At 34.7% G+C, this 23,200-nt stretch overlaps 2 protein-coding genes across 3 annotated transcripts; one reads left to right on the top strand and one right to left on the bottom strand.

Moving 5' to 3' along the window:
• The first annotated feature begins 429 nt into the window (after positions 1–429).
• On the top strand, positions 430–19,710 carry LOC108197978 (B3 domain-containing protein Os07g0563300-like). 2 transcript variants are annotated; one of them, XM_017365716.2, is made up of 14 exons: positions 430–632; positions 749–902; positions 3,934–4,015; positions 4,145–4,243; positions 4,938–5,238; positions 5,386–5,701; positions 6,231–6,327; positions 7,308–7,482; positions 7,976–8,049; positions 14,208–14,615; positions 14,772–14,821; positions 15,689–15,802; positions 18,382–18,452; positions 18,674–19,710. In XM_017365716.2, exons 2-14 carry the CDS (start codon positions 772–774, stop codon positions 19,333–19,335), a joined length of 2,580 nt encoding a protein of 859 aa, XP_017221205.1. In that variant the 5' UTR covers positions 430–632; positions 749–771; the 3' UTR covers positions 19,336–19,710. The 2 variants fall into 2 exon arrangements, with proteins under 2 accessions (XP_017221205.1, XP_017221206.1); XM_017365717.2 differs by having other exon boundaries at positions 479–632; positions 4,938–5,229.
• LOC108198015 (uncharacterized) lies at positions 19,607–22,103 on the bottom strand. Its single transcript, XM_017365795.2, has 2 exons — positions 21,708–22,103; positions 19,607–20,082 (listed from the first exon to the last, which is right to left on the bottom strand). Exons 1-2 carry the CDS (start codon positions 21,994–21,996, stop codon positions 19,787–19,789), a joined length of 585 nt encoding a protein of 194 aa, XP_017221284.1. The 5' UTR covers positions 21,997–22,103; the 3' UTR covers positions 19,607–19,786.
• Positions 22,104–23,200: the final 1,097 nt, after the last annotated feature.

Here is a 23,200-nt window from a genome sequence, read left to right as displayed (position 1 = left end):
ACATTATTCTACCATTTTTTCAGTTAATCGTGATAATAAAATTAATCAATTTTAATAAGGGTTCCCGCACGCGAAGCGCGGGCAAAATTCCCTAGTTATATCAATATCTGTTAGATTGTATCAAACTTAGTTTTACTTCGATTTTAAATCAATTCAAGTAGTTTTAAAATAAACAATAAATTTGATTTTTGAATCAGTGAAGTTCTTAAAAAAAATCAGAAATTAACTGCTGATATATGTATAAATAAAAAATAAGATATTATCATTAAATAATTTATCTGAAACACTTTCTCCAATTTATAAATATTATCTTATTATTATTATTATTATTATTATTATTATTATTATTATTTATTAACTCAAAAGAAAATGAAAAAACATATTTGAATCTGGATATATGTATTTCATATTTTCAATACTTAATATTTATTTAATAATTGTTATATAAATATGAAATAACAAAGTGGCTCACACTCACGAACAACACAGCCCCTCTTTCTCTCCTCTCTCGCTCGACCATCTCTCCCAAGTCTCTCTCAAACCCCCTCTCTCTCTCTCTCTCTCACATACACACACATCTCTACATCACCACCACCCCAACTCTACTGCCCTCGATTATCGCGCCTCGTCTTGTACGTGCTTCCATTTCACTCAACTAACTCCTTCTTTCCGATTTTTCATTTGTTTTTTTTTCAATTATGTATGTGTATGTGCTCAACGGTTACTTAATTGGTGCTGTGTTTTCTAGGTTTGTGGTTGTGTGAAGCTGCGATGGCGTCTTCTTCGTCTTCGCTGCCCAAGCTTTGCTTCAATTCCAGTTGTAATCAATTGCTTGGGGACCACTCTCGCCGGGGCTGGCGTCGCCGCACTGGCGAGTTTGCTGATTTGTGCGATCGATGCGGGTTTGTTTTCTTGCCTCTAATGTCTTGCTTTTGTTGATTTCGTTACGTTTTCTCTGTTTATTGTGATGTCTCGACTTTATTGTTTGTGACGAAGCTTGTGGCAAATGAAAATAGTTGTTGAATAGGTACTTAATGATTATTAGAATGTGATCCTTTGGATATGCTGTGTAGGTTAAGTAGTAGACATTCTACTTGTTGTAGTATATATATTATCAGAATGGTTGTAAGCATAAAGTTTACGGTCTCATGGTCAAATTCTACTATGTTTGCTACATCTCAATGCTACTTTAATTGGATGCCGAGGAAAAGGAATGGAATGGTAACGTTGACACTAGAAGTATGGCAAGTAGGATTTTGCAACCTATGCTTGGATTTACTATGCTTCTCTAGTTGGGGTTATGCTGATAGCATATGTTCCTCAATCCTCTCTGATTAAGTTTTAGCGCCATGTTGATCACACAGGTGCACGGGTCAATTTTTTTTCACAAGTGAGGTTTTCTTTTGTTATATAATTTGAGTATATTGGCGAAGAGACAATTGATAAATAGGGGGTTTGAATCCTCTGAAAGTTGCACAACATCTGACAAAATTGATATTATAGAGTTGATCAGCTGAATAATTGATGTTTGAGTTTAGTATCCTTATTGTAGGTTGTGGTTGTAGTGTTCCTTTTCTTGAGAAATTCTTGTGTTCAAATTTTTGTGTAAGCTAGTTTTTTTCGCCACGTGATTTTTTTTATTAATTTGGATTTTATTTTACACCAAATACAATAAATCAGGTCTTAGAGAATGGAATATTAGCATTCATTTTATAGATTAGATTGGAGAGAACTTTACTTGAACAATTTTTAATAAATCAAAATGAGGTTGAAATTTATGTTGCTTATTGTGTAATTGATAAATTTTCAGTTTTTTGCCCGGTCTCAGAAATTTTTAAATGCCAATTCTTTCATATGGTATATTTCATAGCCTTGATGGTCTATTTCATAGCCTATGATACCTATACGGATTAAAAACTAAAAGAAGGCCCTGCTAAAAGTTGTATTATTGTTTCATTTATCCCATGGTGACAATATATATATTTATTATCTTCCATTTCTTTTTACTATTTAAATGTTTGAATTTTGTAACGGTGTTTAGATACTCACAAATCATTACTTCATTTTTTTAATAAAATAGAATCCCCTCTTTAACTGGAATGCCATTATTGTACCATATATGGTTTGCTTCCTTTTTTATAATTTCTTTTTTATATCACCATTGTATTCCTAGTAGAATTGTGAATTTAAAATTGTATTTTTGTCCATGTTGTACCATAAATTGTTCCCTCTTATGTATATTTGCTATTTTAATTTTACCATTATAATGCTACTAGAATCGTAGATTCAATTATAGATTTGTTTTTTATTAGAATCACATATTTGTTTCTATGTATATTGCAAATTATGCCGATCACTGTGCTTATTATATTTTCAATTTTATTAGGTAAATGATTGCTTTAGTCTAGTATTTATGATTTATTGCTCAAGATTTTAGTTCTACTTTAATTCATCTAAACTCATATACATCTAGAAAACCAAATCAAATATCGATAAATAAGAACTTATATAATATACAGCTAAAAAGCATGTCATATAGTAGTTTTTTAATTAATAGTATCAATCAAGCACCAGGGGTTGGAATTTTCGAAGCATGCAATAGAGAAGTTCTCTACTAGTGCACTTTAAATTATGCATTTGAGTATTTTTTGGTAATCCAACTCTCCAAATGAAATATTTATGCCTAAATATTAATATATATTGTTTTGAAAGTTCCATTAGATATAATAGTGAAGATTTTTTTTTTTAAAAAATAGTATTACTTTTTTTTATATGGTCAACTGACTGATATTTTGATAATATAATTGTTCGAAGTCAGTCTATTACATGAAAATTTGTTCATTTGCTTATTTTTGTAAGTCATTGATATCCGAATTGTTGGATTATTTAAATAATATATAATTTACAAAATCTAATCTGCAGTTATATATGTATTGTGTTTTAGAAACTCTTTTCCCTTGGTATGACATCATATCATATCTAAAGTTTTACGAATTCCAATTATATTGGGGTTTCTCCTTGGAATCCTATATATATACATGTAAGTATGTTTTGCAAACAATTTGTGCTTGCATAGAACACTATGTTTTATGCAAGGATTCTGAATTCCATAGAATTTGAACTCCATTAAACCCAAGCCTATATATATGTAGGGTTAAGCTCTATGGAGTGCACAAAAACATTGGAGTATTGGAGTACAAAATTGGATAAAATATAATCTAGACATCTAAAATTTAATTTTTTTTTCCCTAAAAAATTTGTAAACATTCGATAACTCTACATCAAAATTTAAGGCATTTGAAGTAAACGAGTGCTTCAACAATGTCCTAATGGTGCCTTGAAACACTAGGACATTTAACAAGTGCCTTATTTTTGCGGGACCACTATGCATGTCCTAAACCATTTCTATTAATAAAAAATCAGTTTTCTTTCATTTAAACACATCTTTCTACTCTCTCCTATTCATTTTCCTCCAATAATAATTCAAATATACTACTATTTTAATAAAAGGCACAATAATTAGGCATGTTGTTGGAGTTGATACAGTAAATGATGTCCTAAATCACTAGGACACTATTTTATATTATATTTATAACGCACTTACTAGGACATTGTTGGACTTGCTCAAATTTCACACCTTTTCAATATTTTATATTTACTAATTGCATTTCCGATAGGAGTTTTTCTTCTTATTTTACAATATCTCTCGTATTTTTGCTATGGGGACAAATAATTCTTGTGCGGGCACTAACCTAAAAATTACATATAAAATTCCAGAGGGGGTTCTCCCCCTTTTCGATGCAACGTAGATCCTCCCGATGCCCTCTTTGTCTAATGTAATTCTGTTACATAAATATTTTACTGTATCATAAATCATCCTTTCTCAGTTCTTCTCTTTGATCCTTCGCTTGGTAACTGTTCTGTTCTTTTCAGTATTGCATTTGAAGAGGGAAACTTTTGCGAGTCCTTTCACTTGAATGCTTCTGGTTGGAGGTCTTGCGAGTCATGCGGAAAGGTCATATGAATTTCTTTGTTATACTTTAATAATTCCAGTAATGCATGTTAAAATATGACGTGGCACTATATATCTTAAATCAGTATTATTTTTGAAAACCGAGTCTTAATACTATAACTTCATCTGCAGCAAATACACTGTGGGTGCATCGTTTCATTTCATATGTTTGTTCTATTGGATGCTGGAGGGATCGAATGTATAACGTGCACAAAGAAAAGTTTCATCTTGGTATGTTTATTTTGGATATGCTCTATTTTTCTCTGATAATTGGGCTTGTTCGGGATGCTATTGATAATTTGGGATTACATTGTACTTCAATATAAGTATTTTAAATGAATTTTGGGATACTTAATAAAATTTAAATGGAAATTTACTCCAGATCTCGTCGCATCTTTTACGAATGACAAGCAAACTTTAGTTTGATCTGAAGAGAATTTGGTTATCTTCCAGACTAGACCTTGTTTGATTGCTAGTGAGATATTAATCTTATATTTCTAGACACTTCCATATTTGTAGTGCTTAGGTTGCAAAGTGTTACTGCCTTACTGAATCATTATCCTGCAATAAATATACTAGTAGTTTTCTTTTGCACTTGCTACTTATTACAAGAATTAATATGTTTAATTAGCTTATGGATTTACAAGTGTTTGTTAATTTTGAAATTACTACAGTCAGTGGTCATATTTTAGAATTTTTTATTCAGATTTATGTGTAACATATAAATAAAAGTGTCTGATATACTAGTTTTGATATCTGTTTGGCCAGGCATGAGGTGATAATTTACCCAGATACCCCAATTACAACTTTATCCAACTGGAAGATAGGAATAGTAAATATACTATAGTGACTAAGTGGTGAACCAGATTAAAAAGGGAACATATTTGATTACTGATACCAGTTCTATTTTGATGTTATGTTTTAGACGCCCAATCCTGCATGGCCACCACCTTCACTTCTCCTTCCTGGTCTGCCCGAAAGAATCAAAGATCTTTCTGCAAAGAATTGGAGTTCTATTGCTGCATCAGGTCCTGTGCCCTGGCGTCAAGCACCTAGTTTGTTCAATCCAGAATTGCATCCGAAAATGCCTTCGGAATTTAACATTCCTACAAGCAAGAAATTGTCTGATTCCATGGATAAAAAGGAAAATCTGGTTTTTTCTGGAAGACTAATGAATGGAGGCTTGAAGGGTGATGCTTCACAGATATCAGAGAATGGTAAATCTGGTACAAGCCTTCTCTTTCAATATCTGTTCTGTAAATTAATTAAATAAATCGTACTTGGGCAAACTTGTTTTGATTTGACGTCGTAACATCATATATAATTTGAAGAGTTGTCTTAATCTGTAATTGCATTTACGATTTTTGTCGCAGGAAGCAAGTGTGAGGATCAACAGAGTCCATATGTGAATGATAACCCTCATAGTGCTATTTTAAAAAATGAACCTTCTAGTCCTAATCCTGATCTGACTCTGAATACTACATCCAAAAGTGAGATTGCAGAGCACTCCAGCATTTCTGTCAGTCAGGCACAACCACCGGCACCTCTGCCTGCAGCAGCGAATTATAATGGAGTCGACTCATTCGGTGAAGGTCAAGCACAAATTGGAAGGCCTCAAGATCGTAACCAGTTACTCCCACGGTACTGGCCCAAGATAACTGAGCAGGAGCTGCAACAAATCTCAGGAGAGTATCCTTTTATAAAATTGTGTAATATAATTTCAATAAATACATGTGCAATGCTTAGTATTGCTTTCATAGCCCTGCATATGTTTTCATTGCTCTGTTATTCGATAATACCTATTTGATCTGATATGCGTATGTGTGTGAAGGGAGTTTCAGTTTGTAGCAAACATGTGCTATGAGCAATGTATCAACTACCAAGCCCATATAGTTGGACTATATGGTTGATGGAAATCTAGGAATTATTTTAGAATGTCTTCCGGTACAAAATTTTGCAGTACAAGGGTTAGTTCAGCATGTTTCTTTGCAGGAAATATTATCTGGGGTAGAAAATGAATTGCTGGGATGCTGGATTTACTCGTATAGCTGTGGTCATAGTTGCTGCAGAATGGTCCAGAACATCCATTTTAGACCAGGGAGTATATGTATATATATTACACTGCTATAATATATGGGCAGACAAACTGTACATGCGATTTTAATATCCTGATATATGTAATTAAGCAGCATTTATGTTATCCTTAATTCGGTCATAGCTCAAACTCTGTGATTACTCCTTTGTTTGAGAAGGTGTTGACGGCTAGTGATGCTGGGAAGATTGGGCGTCTAGTTCTTCCAAAAAAATGTGCAGAGGTGAATTTCTAGTTAATTTTACTTTAATACTAAATTTATTGGTGCAGGATTGCAACTATTCTTTAAGTACTTATATTTTATTATTTCCGTTGACTACCTTGTTAATTATAAATGTATAGCACTCCTATTTCTATTGGCTACACATCTTATATGGTGTGAAGTATGCTTACTGTGTACTTGAACTTGTAGATTGTGACCACCTTTATCTAGATAACAATCAATTTCGGCTTCCTTTGACAATATCTTTGTATGAGCTGATTATTACTTCATAGGTTGAGGTTGTCTAGGCTTCCATGGTGATGGTATCACAAGATGTCAAGAACCAAATTTCCGTTGCCATCTTATTTAAAGTTGTAAAGTAATTGTTTTATGAAAATAATATGCAACAATTTAAGGAAAACAGGTCCCCAACATTTTGTTTGGGAATATCTTTTGCCTCTGATTACAAGAGAGAGATAATCATATTTCTGTAGCATATATACCTTAATGGAGTATAAATTGTTTTCTAGCTAAACCTCTTGTTACAATTAATGTGAAAACGTCGCTGTCTGACATGGTTAATTGCATTAGTTGGGACTTGGGAGTGCTGATATGGTAAATTACTGAACTCTAAAGACAGCAGCTGAGCACATCAAGCAAAACCACTGCACTTGTATCTGTATATACGTGAACTTAAAACTAACTCACATGTGATTCTGGAGAACTGGTAATCGTTGTTACAAAGTTCTTCGGTAGTGTTTATTTTGGCTTATTATTTTGTAATTAATGTAGTTTTTTTTGTTAGTGTTTTTTATATTTAAATTTGTTGTAATAGTCGTTAAGATCTTCCCATTTTACTATCTTTACCGTTAAAAACTCATGAGCTATAGAATTGCTCATGTTCTCCCGATTTACTAAAATTTAGGCTCTTAAACAAGATTCAATGAAACATATGTGGTTGGTGTTGCCGTATGTATAATTTCTTATTCTCTCTTTTCCAGGTCTATCTTCCTCCTATTTCTAATCCCGAAGGAATACCTCTCCCGGTACAAGATTTGAAAGGGGAGGAGTGGGTATTTCAGTTTCGATTTTGGCCCAATAACAATAGCAGAATGTATGTTCTAGAGGGGGTTAGTCCTTGTATTCAGTCTATGCAACTGCGAGCAGGCGATACAAGTAAGACATTTTATGCTCTATAAGCTATTATATATATATATATATATATGTGTGTATATATATATATATATATATATATTTACCTTTGCCTATATTTTTGAATAGCATTTTTTCATTTAGATGTGTATTGCTCTTTATCTTGTTTTTAAAATGTCCCCTACCTTGTCTATGTTCCCACAACTCATGTCAATGTTTGTGCTCATGCCATTTTATGCTCTAAAAGCTATTACATCCCTAATTTTATTTAACCTTTCCTTCTATTTTTAGAATAGCATTTTTTCATTTAGATGTGTTCTGCTCTTTATCTTGTTTTTAAAATGTCCCCTACTTTGTCTATGTTCTCACAACTCATTGAGTGCTTGTGCTCATATGTCTCATATAACACATCATTATCCCTCTTTCTGTTTTTTGAACCATCTTTTCGGGAGTTTCTTATGATTTGATTCGAATTTCTGATGCTCTTGCAAGGGATCTAATTATTTTATTTGTTCAGTAACATTTAATAGAAATCCTCATGGGAAGTTGGTCATGGGATGCAGGAAGACTTCTAGTGCATCATCAGATCAGGTTTGATTTGGTATTTTAGTTGAAATCAGTAAGCTTATTAAGAATAAAATAATCATGAGACATTTGCTATGTGGTCAAAAACTGTGAGTTTACTTGTGTTAGATCATGAGTGACAAGATATTATGCTGGTGTAATAGTATTATATTTTTCCCATTGTAAGATATGCGGTATGCGTTTTCATTATGTTATTGAATGGATTGTAATAATAGTATACAATCGTGCATGATAAAACTTACTGCGTGCTTTACATGATTGTACTTCATCAGTTATCAGGTTGAATGTGATGTAAGGAGGTATTTGTTTATTAATTAGCTGAGTGGTCGATCTATTTTGAAGTCAGATGTCCGTACATATAATCCGAAGTTACCATTAATGTAGTGGGAGTACTACCAGGACTTTACCATTCCAATAGAACTATATCTACATAGTACATATAGTCATTCTCACTATCTGGGCACAATTTTTTATCTGCTCTACCGGGAAGAAGGTTGTATTCTATGTTTGTCACTCATAGAATCACCATGGTTTGTCAACAAGTTATTCAGTCAGATTTCCCTACTACTCCTCCAACGAATGTGCTTTGGACACTAATATTTTTTACCTAGAACCCAAACCAGAGCCAGATTTAAATTAGAAATCAAAACGTATAAAAAAGTCATTTTCCACTTTCTTTTGCAAAACCCTGAATAAGAATCTTCTGGAGGATATTTTTCCTAGGTGTGAAGTGGGGTCAGCTGGGGGTCAGCTGCCCACCTATCACAGATCTGGTAGACACTTATTTTGTTGAATTAGCGGCAAGCACTAATGATATTGCAGGAGAGGCAGCTAGGGTCTTGAGTCTCTTAACTGCATAAACACTTAAGTATCTCTGAACTGCTAGGCCTGCTAATATTTTTTGATTGGGCCCCAGTAATTATTTGTTTATTTCTTTTATTTGGTAGGCTTTGTTTTATAAACTATATAACTAACAAGTATGAATAATATAAACTGACACACATGATATTATACTCTCTTGAGCTGTTGAAGTTAATTAAATTAATGTATTTTAATTAATTTCAAAATCAATATTAGAACTTTATTTATACAAAAGTTAATTTTTTTTATTAGTTATTTATTTATTAAATAATATTAGTGTGTTAATATTAATTATATTTATGATGAACATCTATATTGTATCTATAAATTATTATTTATAATGATCTATACTATATTAATTTTAAGGGTGCTGGTACACGTGTGGCGAGCCGGTTTCCAAGATACTACTTTCCACCCGTTGGATCTGGCCACAGACGGCCAGGATTAGGATTAGAACCTGAGATCTTTACGTCCAGCGCATAAAAATCGTTGGACGTCTCATTTCCAGTGCTTTTTAACCGCTGGACGTGTGAATATTTTTTATACGTCCAACGCTTAAAAAGCGCTGGAAGCACATGCAACTTTTTTGATCGATCTTATATAGGAAGCTAGGTCATTTTGTATTGTGAAGTGAGATTTCAGGATCAAACAAGGAGACAACTAAGTCATTAAAATACAACAAAGACAAAAAGGGGCAAAAGTGGATGAACTATATGCTCGGATGTTTGTTTGTAGACTTGTGGGTGAAAATAAAGACAAATGTGTTATGGATGAAGAGTTATGTGTTGGGAATAATATGGGTACACAGTGTCATAATAAACTTCGTGAAGATGTATGTTATTAAAAGAAAGAAAAAACATTATTGGGAGTTGACTACACTTGAACTAGAACACTCGCCAATCTCTGCAAACCACTCGGCCATCCAATTCCACACATGGAATTTCATCGCCGGCTTCCTATATTCTGTCATGTCGATAGGGGGCCTGGGAATGCACGGCCTCAAGCCAAACTGCTTTAGAACCTTGTCAGAATGCTCATACGCACATATATCGAAGCAAATCAGGGGCAACCTGGACTGCCCTGCAAGTTGGGCCTGGATGACATCCCAGTCCAAATGCTGGAAACTGTGGCCTCACCCTCATCACCTTCATCTAAAGCTACCTCCAGGTGATCCTCAAAATGTGCATATAGTGTCCACAAAACTCTATCAGATCCTACTCCATCAAACTCACTTTTGTAGTGTGGCAGGTTGTGGTGTGGGCCCTTAGCATGACGCCTCCGCTTCCCGAGCACAGCCTTGGCCTTCCCCTTCCGCTCCTCACCCATCTTCTCTGAACCCTTGTCTTTATCTAAAACTGCTTTTGTCTTTGGATATGCCCAAACAACTGCAACTGGGTATCTCTCCTGCCCTGGATGAGGAATAGGCAACCCAATATCAAACGCTCATAACTCCATATCTGTTGTAAAAGTGTACATCCAGCAATGTGGGGGCTCTCCTTCCTAGCAACAATCAACAATCCTAAGAGCTCTATACAAATAAGCCAAAACCCCCGATACCCAAGAGTATGTATGTATCTCAGAAATATCATGTAGGAGGGCAATGTATCTCGAGTGAACAACACTCCTAGTCCTGGCAGGGAAAAGTACAGCTTCGAGAACAAGCATCAAGTACGCCTGTGTGTGTAGTCTGATACGCTCGGGATCACCTTCCACACCCTCCCTACCATATCTTTCGTAGAGCCAAGTGAACTTGATATCACTCGACTTACACCAAGCCTTGGTATCCTTGTCTGTAAGTTGCTCTAACCATTATTTCTTAAACCAAGCTTTAGGGCTCTCGATGGCAGGCCCTGCCAATGGTTGCCCAATAACTTGCAAGCCAAGAATATATCCAACATCCTCTAATGTAACAGTCATCTCCCCTTATCTCATGAAAGATGTGTTGGTCTCGGGCTTCCATTTCTCCACCAGTGCAAATACTAGGGCGATGTCATTCTGAACCCCCACATCCTGATTTGCGAATAGACCAAATCCAACTAAATGTAACAGCTCCTTCTGTGCATATGAAAGGACCCATATATAAAGGCGGCTAGCACCGAAACACTCACCCCTATCTGTACCCTTCCCCTATCTGTACCCTTCCAAACTCATCACTGACATGATATGAGTTATCTAGTAATAACAACCCGTCTGCTCGGTCCCGGTAGTATGTCCTTCATCCCTGAAAAACCCAAACCAAATCATTAGACTACTTTATTTTAAATCAAGATTCTCCACAACTCATGACAACAAAATTAAATTTAAATCAAGAAATTTGAAATCATAATCTCATTTTCTTTAATAAGTTCAAATTCTCTTAAAAATGTAGAATCAACCACAAGTCTGCAATATTGGAAGTTCGATAAACATTAATCAATGAGGAACTGATTACAGAAACCTAGCACAAAGCTTCATATGATTCTTATTTTAACCTATAAACATTAGCACAAAGTCTTCTCATTACATATCAATACTTTTTTGTTACATTCTTGCTCTATTTGGTGATTAAACATGTAAGACAAATATGTTTTAATAGTTGTTCAAAAGGAGGATGAAGCGCAACATACAACATGTACAACCCACACTTGCATCCCATATGAATTCTGAGGTTTGGTGACAATGTTATCATTGCTGATTGCTATGTAACATGTTTACAATGTCAATGTCGTGCATAAGAACCGCATCAAACTACTTGTTATAACAGTGAATTGGATATCCTCATTCTGACATTTCATCAAACACTTAAAGTGCATGATATAAACACCTTCAATTTTAGCCTTTTCCGACTTTCTTGACCCTTATATCGTGATCACACAATGCATAAGCACGCGTAGATATGCATATTCAATAATCGAAACCATACAATGACAAATATTAATCCAAATCAAAATCTTACAATCATATATAGGAAGGGTTTTCTAGTGATTCATGCCCGAGTAGGTGGAGAAACGTGAATTTACGGGCTACAATCACTTGCTTGTGATTGCCTAAATTGCCCAAGCAAGCTGAGTTTGATCCTTTACTTTATGTAATTCAACCGTTTGTTCTTCGCTGCTGGGCTTTATGTTTTTAAACTACTGCAATGCGTCCTATATAAGATAGATAAAAAAGGTTGCCTGTGCTTCCAACGCTTTTTAAGCGAAAAAGCGCTGGATGTATAAAATATATTTACACATCCAACAGTAAAAAAACGTTGGACGTGGAGATCTTAGGTTTCAATCCTGGCCGTCCGTGGCCAGATCCAACGGGTGGAAAGTCGTATGTTGGATACTGGTTACCCAGCAGTCACTTGTTGGGAACCAACACTCTAAAGCTTGAATTCCATCAACGACATATTATTATATTCTAATTCACTTTAACTTTAAGGTCAATACTCTCATGCATATTATTGTAATTTATTTTATTTTAGTTAGAAATTTAATATTTTTGCAATTTTTTTAAAATATGACTAAAAAGTATTAGATTTTGAAGTAGACCCGTGCAACGTATTGATCGTATAGGTTATAAGTTTGTATATATAGGGTTCTACTTCTACTCCAATACAAACCACAAAATTAAAAACTAAATATAAATTAATGCAATTAAGAAGAATTTGCATTAAGAAGAATGAGAAGAGTTGTGAGCCCGGGATGATTCTGAGGTGGGCCTAGATGAGACGTGGTCCGACCAGAAACTTCAAAAGTAGGGTTTTTAGACAAAATCTTACACAATTTTGTTGTGAAACGAAAGATATAGCTTTTGGCTTTCGGCTACGTACTCATTGTATTATTTTCAACATATTAGTATATTCCTAACATTAGTATCATTTCAACTAAACATTATTATTTCCTTCCTATCACTACTTTGGGGCTTCACTTTACATGTGAACTAACAATCTGCTATGTCCTGTATATCTCACTATTCCTTATTATTTTTTACTTTGATTCAAACTATAAACTGATGTGTGTTCAACTATACTATATTTGGTACATCTAGTAAAAATATGTATATGAATGATTTGTTGACTAGTCGACTCCAAGGTATTCAGGCGCCGAGGCTCAACTTGGCGTCGTGATAACCTTTGGTGAGGCTAGTAGGCTCAGGGTAGGGGAACTTGGTGGGGCCAACTTTGGGCTCTTGGATTCTGAAGCCTGTCCAAATCTTGTCTAGAGCCTTGGTGAGGCTCGAGTGCGCCCGGGGTGGATTTGGGGGTGGGGGGGGGGGGGGGGGGATGGACCCTTAATGAGTGATGTCATATGCGGGGTGGGTGATATTCCATAGGGGGTGGATGATGTCATATAAGGGTAGTTTCTCTTGGTTTGTATTTTAGTTTTTATTTTAGTGGTTTGTATTTAAGCAATTGCCTATATATATATGGCGTTGTTGCAAGTATTAAGAACACCAGTAAATCTTTATGCATGTCATTACTGCCTGTATTTTGAAGATACCTCATATTGTGTTTAGTTGGTGGGATTGGAATAAGATCTTAAAAGAAGATAAGCGCGGCAAGAGGATAATGAAGATTGGACGAGAGTTGTTAATAAGATCACAGAAATAATATACTCCTTCCGTCCCCTTTTACATGTCCATTTTGATTTTCAAGGAGTCAAATTGACCAATTTTTGACTAAACATAACAAATTATCTATTCATTATTTTTAAAATCTGAAAGTTTCATATTAAGATGTACTAAATATACTTTCTAATGATATAGTTTTTATTATTTTTTTTCAATTATATGATACATGTAAATTTCAGTCAAAATATTGTCAATTTGATTGGTCAAAAGTCAAAATGGACACGTGAAAGGGGACAGAGGGAGTATAAGATTGTGATGATTATTAATGAGAGTAAGGAATTACCAGCTATCTGTGATCTGTGTTAGGACTGTACCCTAGCAGAGACAACAGTTCATTAATCTGATATTATGCAGAAATTTTAATGAAATAGTCAAAAGTTCTGTTCAGTCCCCCCACCCCATACAGACACACCATTTGCCCCGATTAAAACAATCATGATCAGCCGTTGCAAAGTATCACAAGTTTAAGATCCTCTTATTTACTTTATCTACTTCCAGGGTTTCATTAATCTTAATTGACTCTTCATCTTTCTTCTGTTAGGGTTTCAATATTCCGAGCTATTTTGTTTGCAGCCAATAAGCTTTTTGTCATTTGGCAGAGGGCTCTTTTATGTGGATTTATTATTAACATCATAAACTACCTTGTTTTTCCAGGTTCTCTTTCATAAAATTTGTCATCATGTCTTACCTCTGTTTTTTATTCACAGAAAAAGGGACCTGTTAATACTCGTGATAAAGCTTCTGCACATGGAGATTCTACTGCGAAGAAAAGTAAACCTGGTGAAGTTACAGCTCAGCATAATTCAAAAAGAAATTCAGTATCATATAGCCCTTTGACAATGAACAAGGCAAACTTAGCAGATTCAGGAAGAAAAAGTAACAAAGTTGTTGAAAACAAGTGCGACGCCAAGGTAAAGCCTGCAGCTAAACCAGATATCCCTATTAAGAGAAAGAACAGTATCTTAGGCTCAAAGAGCAAACGACTACGGATTGAAAATGAAGATATGATGGAGCTGAAGCTCACATGGGAACAGGCTCAAGGATTGTTTCATCCTCCTCCCAACAATGTGCCCAAGATCGTGTTGATTGACGGCTGCGAAATTGAAGAATTTGAGGTAAAATATGCCAATATTTTTTGAACAAAATATACATAAAAACATATAAAGTGCATTCTCCGTTTTTATTTAATATTTTTCTTATGTTGGGCATGTCTAATCTTAGCAATTTTTTCTCTCTTCCGATAATTAATGAAAGCTCGTTTGCTTTAGCAGGAGCCACCAATTATAGGAAGGCCCACTATTGTAGCAAAAAATAATTTGGGGTAAGTCCTTTATGTGCTAATGTTCATATCATGTAATTATTTCGTTGTCCAACTGTCTATTTCATATTACATATACTCCTTCCTGAGCAACGTTCTTATTATGAATGATAAGAAAAGGAATATCCTTCTCTGCCCAAATTTAGTATATAGTCTCTTCTGTGTGGGGCTACACAAAGGGTGGAGGGTTGGTTTTGGAGGTGGTTTTTGGTTTTAAGAAGAACGTCCTGTAGAAATATATTTTAGCCTGCCACAATATCTACGAAAGCCAAATGTGTTCTGTTACTTGTGTTATGTCTTCGGTCTTGTTGCTTCCAATTATCATATATATCTGCTGTCTTATATCACAAAATGTTGATATAATAACAAAGGCCTACAGGCAGCAGGCTAATGGCATGTTGTCTTCTCCTTAGTTAGGGTTCAAGTTTTGGAGGAAATGGAGTATTCTTCCTGCAAGTCTTTCCCTACATCACCTAAAAAAGTATAATTTGGTACATATGTTTTTTTACACTTTAATTTCCCACCCTTTTAGGGTCAGATTAGTAGACTGGTGGATTTCTTTATGTGTTCGTGTATAATCATAACTATTACAATATGATGATTACTGAGTATATGCTTGCCTATATACCGACATAATCATTGAATTCCATGTGTCTGCGCAAAAATAAATATGCAAGGTTACTATGCTTATTGAAAACATATGGTAATTGATCCATCCTAAAACATTCTGCGTTTAATATGGACTCAGCTCTTAGTTCTAGTTCTCTAGCACTTGAGTTTACTGTAGATGAACTTTTCACATTGATGGACTTGCTGTTTAGTATGTTCTTTTGCCTCTGAAAGTCAATGCTGTCTATCACCTGTGTTCAGTGAAATCATACAATGGGCTCAGTGCGAGGACTGTTTTAAATGGCGGAAAGTGCCAGGCTATGCTATTCTTCCATCCAGGTGGACCTGCTCTGAAAACTTATGGGATCCTAAAAGGTACATGCTTCTCTCTTCTCTGTTTGAACATATGCACCTGTACAAGTAAAACTGATCGACATTTTGACACCTATCAACGCCTAATTTGAAGCTTTAATGCATAAGTTCTGTGCTCTCCAATAAGGCACATATGTTGCACGCGATATATTAATTCATTTCTATATCTTTTAATATAAAAAATGAATACCTTTAGTTGTACAATATTATATATATATATATATATATATATATATATATATCTCTATAAAATAATAATAATAATAACACAGTGTTATTACATATAACAATGAAATAAAGCCCTGAATCACTAAATGAGTATGTGATTACCGAGTAATAATGAAGAATTTATAAAATAAACATGTATAAATTGTTTTTTCATATACTAAATAATATATGTAATAACTTGCAAATTTTAAAGTTATATATGTATGCATGTGTGTGTGATATATCGAGTCCTTATCAGAGTTCAGGTTAGAATAGGTTTCTGGATTTTGGAGTGGCTATTGGTTTGATACATACACCTGAAATCCAAATCAAAATCCAAAATTTTGGGTTTGGTGAAATTAAATCGGATTTGAACGGATATCCATGTTTTGTATTGTTGCCAACCATACCCCTAGCTGGTTTCTGATTTATTGCTGGTGTCTGTCATATATATATAATTATGACTTCAAACTAGATTTAGTTATTGTGGGTTATGAATCGTTTCTTGCTGTCTCGTGATGGATTCTATTGGCGGCATCCATGATAGCAATGATTAATGCTCCCTTGAATTCATTAAATGTTGGTCTTCATTGCAATGTCATAAAAAAATCTTTTTTGTCTGCCAGAGTTGGTTTAGGTATGTCCACACCAATCAAAGCTTTAGCTGTTTTGGTTTTATACCCTTTTCCTACTTATGAATACTAGCCTTTAACCCGTGCTTGAGTATAGAATTCGTAATTTATTAATTATAATTTAAATTTTAACATCATCTTATTAGTATTTTTGTATTAATGAATTGGATTTTAACCGGATTATATTTACCAACTTATTATATTTTTTAGACAACTACAAATTATACCAATATCGTTTATTATAATATAGTATATGAACAGTATATAAATTATATTTAGAAGAATAATGGTGGAGTTTATATCTTGTACTACATCATAAGTGTTTGTAATTTGAACCATATAAAACTCTTTAATATTGTAAGAGTAAGAGAAGTTTACATGTGACAAACTTGTAGTTATAAAGGAGATGACCAACAGGGCCGTTTGGGACTTTTTTTGAGGCCCTGTGCTGACTTTTAAGAATGAGGCCCTTCCAAATGACAAAACAAAATTTTAAAATATTTAAAATAACATGATATCATAAACAAAATTAGACTACTACAACTGAAAAATTGTTTTTTTTAAGTAGTTAGACTTAAATATGACTTAAATAATGGTAAAAATTAAAGAGATATTAATATTATATTATATTTAAATAATGGTAAAAATTAAAGAGACTTAAATTAGTGTTTAAATAAAATAATGGTAAAAATTAAAAAGATATTAATATTATATTATATTTGTCATGAGTATACCAAAAAATAGAAAGAAGTAGTAATAGATTGGGGGCCCTAAATTTTCATGGGCCCTGTGCTGTTGCACTTGTTGCACTCCCTCAAAACCGGCCCTGATGACCAAACCAAAATTTTGTACGACTACAAATTATACCCATGTTGCCTTATTATAATATAGTATAGATAGTGTTTGACAGTTCCTGGAACTAAAGTATTTTTCCCTCCATGCTAATGATTTGCTAGTACCTTTACTCTGATTTAAAGAGAAATGGGCTTTAGGTAAGGCTGTAAGCGCGGGCAATAGTGTTAATAATTTAAACAGTTCTAGGCATGAGACAGGGATAGGGATCCAATCTCCAATATCTAAAAAAGTTAACATATGTACGGATATTAAATACTATTTAAAGATATTTTTTGATATGTAAATGTATTATTTGTTTCTTAATTTTCAGGTCATTTCAATAATATACATTTTTATTGTATTAAGTTAATTATAATTCTTTCACCAACTATCAGTGTTAAATAAAATAAACAAATGAAATATGGTGATGAGGTAAGATAAATGTTAAATAATATGGTTTGTTATTATTCACTGATATATGTGATATCATGTATAGTTAAAAAAGCTATTTAAAAGACACCCCAGTTCCCTGTTCGAGGTGGGGATGGGGAAAGAAAATGATCCCTGATGCGGGAAGTTCGAGAAAGGTGATCTTGTGTGTGTGTGTGTGTGGGTTGGGGGGGGGGGGGGGGGGGGGGTTGCCCTCCCCATCCATGAAGTGATCCTTTGAAGAGTCCTGATACCAGTCACTAGTTTGATAATTATTCCTTTGTAACATCTTTTCAGAATGCAGTTGCCGGAAACGAGGGTTCTTATTTGAATTTTATTCTAGCGCACATGCTTTTAAACAGCTGTGATATTGAAGAAAATATTCGTAGTTGCCTTATCATTATAATGTTTGTTATAGTTGACCCTGGTCAGTGAGCAATCAGGATTTCTTTTGACGTGTTTATTTCATGTTAATACCAGATCTCTTTGTTCTGCTGATCAAGAATTAACACTTGACGAGCTCGAAGATTTGCTACCATCTGGTAATATGGGTATGAAATACTTTCTTGAACATGGCATATATGTCCATTATCTTTGCTTGAAATGAACAGAGATACATTGCATCTGGCAGTGCTACACCAGGGTATTTAATTGCTTGTTTTGGGTTACCTCCCATATAGCATGGGCGATTAGAAGTAATAGACTCTTCTAAGTCAACGCATTTCAATACTGGTTTCATCCTGTACTAATAGATGATATCATTGTCATGCAGCTGGAGCTAAGAAAATGAAGGCTGAAAAGGAGGATCCAGATTCACTTGAGGCTTTAGAAGGGTTAGATGCTCTTGCTAACGTTGCTATCCAGGAAGATGGGGATGCCTATGCGTCATCATCATTACATACTACAACCACAAAACATCCTCGCCATAGACCTGGTTGCTCCTGCATAGTTTGCATACAACCTCCTAGTGGGAAGGGTCACAAGCACAAGCAAACGTGTACATGTAATCTTTGCATGACAGTAAAGCGGCGTTTTAAAACTCTGATGTTGCGAAGGGAGATAAAACAATCGGAGAAAGCTGAAACTGCACGCCAAAAGCTACAACAGCCTGAACAATCGGGCGATGATGATATCCAGATGTTTTGTGATGCTGGTAATAGTAGTTCTAGCCATAATTTGGTGAATGGTGAGGGTTCCAACAATGACCAAAGCAAGAAGAAATTATCTAATCAGCTTGACCTCAATATACACCCAGAACGAGAGGAAGATTTGTCACCCGTGCTAAACTCTGGCAGCATCACTAGGATGATCCAAGATGGTACTGGCGGACCTCAAAAGGTAAAGAAAATTTCACGCTCAGGAGGAAATCTTGTAGTCTCTCAGCCACCTCCCCCGGAGGTTGGTGTAGAAAATTACAGCACTGATGTCGCGTGATGTAAGTGGTAATCAGAAAGCGGAGTCAGCACTTCTGATTTCATCAAACTAAGAGTTGTGATGTCTGTAGTGGAACACAAGTAAAGCAGGTCAATATTGCTGGTGGTGGACATTTATCCATATCAGGAACTTACTGCTTTATGTACATAAGAAGATGCATTATGACTTATGAGGAGTCATGTTGCAGTTGATGTGATTTTGTTGCCAAACCCAAATAGTATTATCATGTATTTGACTGTTTTAGTCAGCTATATTCTGTATAAGACCGAACACACAAAAAAAGGATTAAAAGTAAACATGTATGTTGGGGTAGCAAACGGCAGACAGCGGATTTCAAATTCAGTTTCCGAGAAGGATGAATTTAAAGTTTCAAAACTGTAGTTGCTATATTGTTGTATACCTGAGAATCTTATCCACAGTCTAGGGGTATGTTGGTTAAGTTACAAAAATACTAATCATCATTAAACTTCCTAATAAACCTCTCTACTCGCCGGTTCACTTCCTCCCTGGTTAGAGAAACTTCCTTCCTCAGCTTTGCACTTGACAAGGACGAAGATCCCGAGCTGGTGACCTCTTCACTACCGGGTTCTGTTAACGTCTCCCGGGGTCTAATAACATCCTCTGTAGAAGAATGGGAGTGTTTAAGTTGCCTCAATTGACTACCTTCCTTTGTTTTCTTCCATGTCCTCTCTATCGTCCCTTCCTTTTTTGACATACTCGTGGGTGCCTCTGCTATTCCATCTGCTGCTGCAATTGCAATAATTTTAAGTATATTATTAACAATGTTCCAGTTCTTGAGGTTGCAGTTAAAGTAGAATATGGGGAAGATGAACATAATACACATCAAAGCTCCATGACATACGAATGCTATACCATATTACCGGTGTCCTTAATCCCAAAATTTTGACATGTAGGGTGTCCTTAATCCTAAAATTTTGACATGGAGGGAAATTACAGCCCCATCCAGCAGAGGAAAACCTAGTTCTAGGATTTTATCCGGTGCTTTAGTCTAGGATTTAGTCCCGTGCTTTTTCCTGCCAGATATTTTCTTACTTATATATAATTGTTAGAGTAATGATACGTGTTCCAAATTTCATCCCAATTTTTTCAAAATAACTAATTTTAATTGGGTGATCTATGTGTATACAGAGATCCCATTATTATCATTAGTATGAGTGGAACCGATATAGATTGCCACCTAGTATTAAAAATAAAATTTGAAAACAATTTTTGAGTAAGTAGTATTATTACTATTAATTAATTAATTAATCTTTGTTCTTGGCCCAGAAAGTACTATTAATTTGTAGGGTTATGTCCCCACATTGACGTGACAGTTGGGCGTTGGGCGTCCGGATTAGGGGTGGGGAGAACCGAACCAAACTGTGCAAATTCAGATTGGTTAATCCTAATTTTCTGATTAGGGGTGGAGAGAACCGAACCAAACTGTGCAAATTCAGATTGGTTAATCCTAATTTTCTGAAAATCTGGTTTGTTTGGTTCGGGCTGAATAGACCGAAATAAATTTCGGCTAGGTCCGGTTCTTAAAAAAAATATTTCAAGCTAGACAGAATAATCCAAATAATATATAATATTAGTTTATATTTATATTTTATACACTATATATATCTTATAAGCTATAATTATGATATTAATTTAATTTATAAGATAATTTTTTATTTTCAAAATAATTTCAGTTCGATTTCGGACCGAATCGACTGAATGCTCATCCCAAGTCAAAATTATAAGATTTTTTAACACGTTCATCGTCTTTTAACTGTTGGACGAGTAAATGATTATTTGTCCGTTTAATAATTATTTTAACTAATTGTTAAAAAATGATGAACATGTCGTCGTGTGGTCAAAAAATTTACTCCCTCCGTCCCACCAGATTTTTCACGTTACTTTTTGGCACGCATTTTAAGACTCCTATAAGATATATTTACATTATATATATATATATTTTTAAAAATTCGAAATTTAAACTTTTATTTAAAAAAATAAAAAATACGTTATAGAACTATATTTTACGAGAGTATCAAAATGCGTGCAAACAGTGTACGTAAGCTTTCTGGCGGGACGGAGGGAGTACCGTATATAATCATTACCGCTGACTATTCCACTAATGGCTGAAAAACAATACAATGTCCCGTAAAACGTCCTAGCACGGGATTGCTCGGGATGAGACCCTACTTTGTAATTGTCAGTGACTACGTTATTGTCAAAACTTATGCTTAGTGTATAGTACTGTTCCTAAGGGTAAAAAACAGACATTAATTAGAATAAACAAAAGCAAAAGATCAAGGAATAGATTCGCATTATTAGCCAATTAAGCAGCCACGAAAACCAAAAAAGTAGCCGTTAGCAAATCATACCTTCCGCACCGGGGAATACCGGAACGATCCCCTCCGTCGCATCATCAAGTAACAGCAATTCACCGCGACGATCACCGGTACCGTTGTGTCGCGAGACGGCGAAGCAGCGAGACGAGACGATGATGAGCAGAATGAGGAGATTAAGCGCGAGGAGCGGGTGCGACGATGAGAAGAGCCAGATGAATCGGAGCTGAGGCTGTTTGCTTAAAAAGACGGCTGTGGCTATGAAGAGAGTCAACACTAGAGACGATGATAGGAGCAAGAGGAGTGTTGTTGAAGATTTATCCATGGAGGATGTGGGGTTTTGGTTATGACGCGGTTGGTTTGGTGCGGCTTGAGCTTCAAGCCCCCTTTTATAAGTTGCCTTGTTTTCAAACTTTATGGACCCTACTCTTAATTAGAGTATTCCATATTTTCTCCTCTTCCCTGATGATAATGATAGTACTTAATGTAATAGGAGTAACTTTTTTAAGGTTCACTTCCTAAAACAACTGAGTATTGCAATAAACTTTCATCTGTTTTTGTGATGGGAAAATATTAAATTTTTTTGGGCCGTAAAATGGGTATCTTGTAATTTTTTTCCAAATTATTGATTTTAATTGGATGATTTCTGTATATACAGGAGGTCTTATTATTTTACTAATAATGCAAGTGAAGTCAATTGAAAATTGTCTATTACAACTTGTTAATAAGTTTGCGGACAATTTTCGAATAGATATTCGAAATTTCCACTAGTTCCATCCTTTCTTTTCCTTTTGGTTTCGTTTCCACTAATTCCATCCTTTTTGCCTAAAGTTGCTTATTCGAACTCATTAAACTCGACTTATCAATTAATTGCACATATATAATTTTAAAATTTTAGGAAAAGGATCCCAGATCATTTTGTGATGTCTTACTTGTCTAAGTTTTTATGCAATTAGTTAAAGAAAAAGCGAGTTCATGACTTCGTTTTAATACCTCTGTGAGGGGTGTTTGGTTCATGGTTAATGAGTCCGGTTAACGGAAATTGGAACTTTAATCCCATAACAGGTGTTTGGATTAGTTATTTGGTGTTATGGAATGAGAACCCCAATCATTTTAGATGGTTAAATCATACCCTCCCAGCCCTTGGGTTACCATACCATTCCCATACCCAATCATTTTAGATGGTTAAATCATATCCTCCCAGCCCTTGGGTTACCATACCATTCCCATACCCTTCATTCCCGCCCCCTAAGTTTGACATAGTAACATTGTTTGCCTTGTATAAAATAAGTTTTAGATGGCACTAGATAAATATATATCCATATTTATTTTACAAGATATTTCCATAAGAATAAATTCCTTGGTTCAGAAAAATAAACTACTTATCTTCTTTCCTTATAAAACAACTTACCATCTATATAAAAAATATAAGATAAATAGGATCACAAACCCTACATTGACAAATTAAAAATATTAAAATACTGTTTGGAACCAAGAAATTTATCAACAAAATACAATAAGAAATATAT

This window comes from Daucus carota, chromosome 8, assembly GCF_001625215.2.
Source record: "Daucus carota subsp. sativus chromosome 8, DH1 v3.0, whole genome shotgun sequence".
Classification (NCBI taxonomy): Eukaryota; Viridiplantae; Streptophyta; class Magnoliopsida; order Apiales; family Apiaceae; genus Daucus; species Daucus carota.
This window is presented reverse-complemented; position numbering and strand designations above follow the sequence as displayed.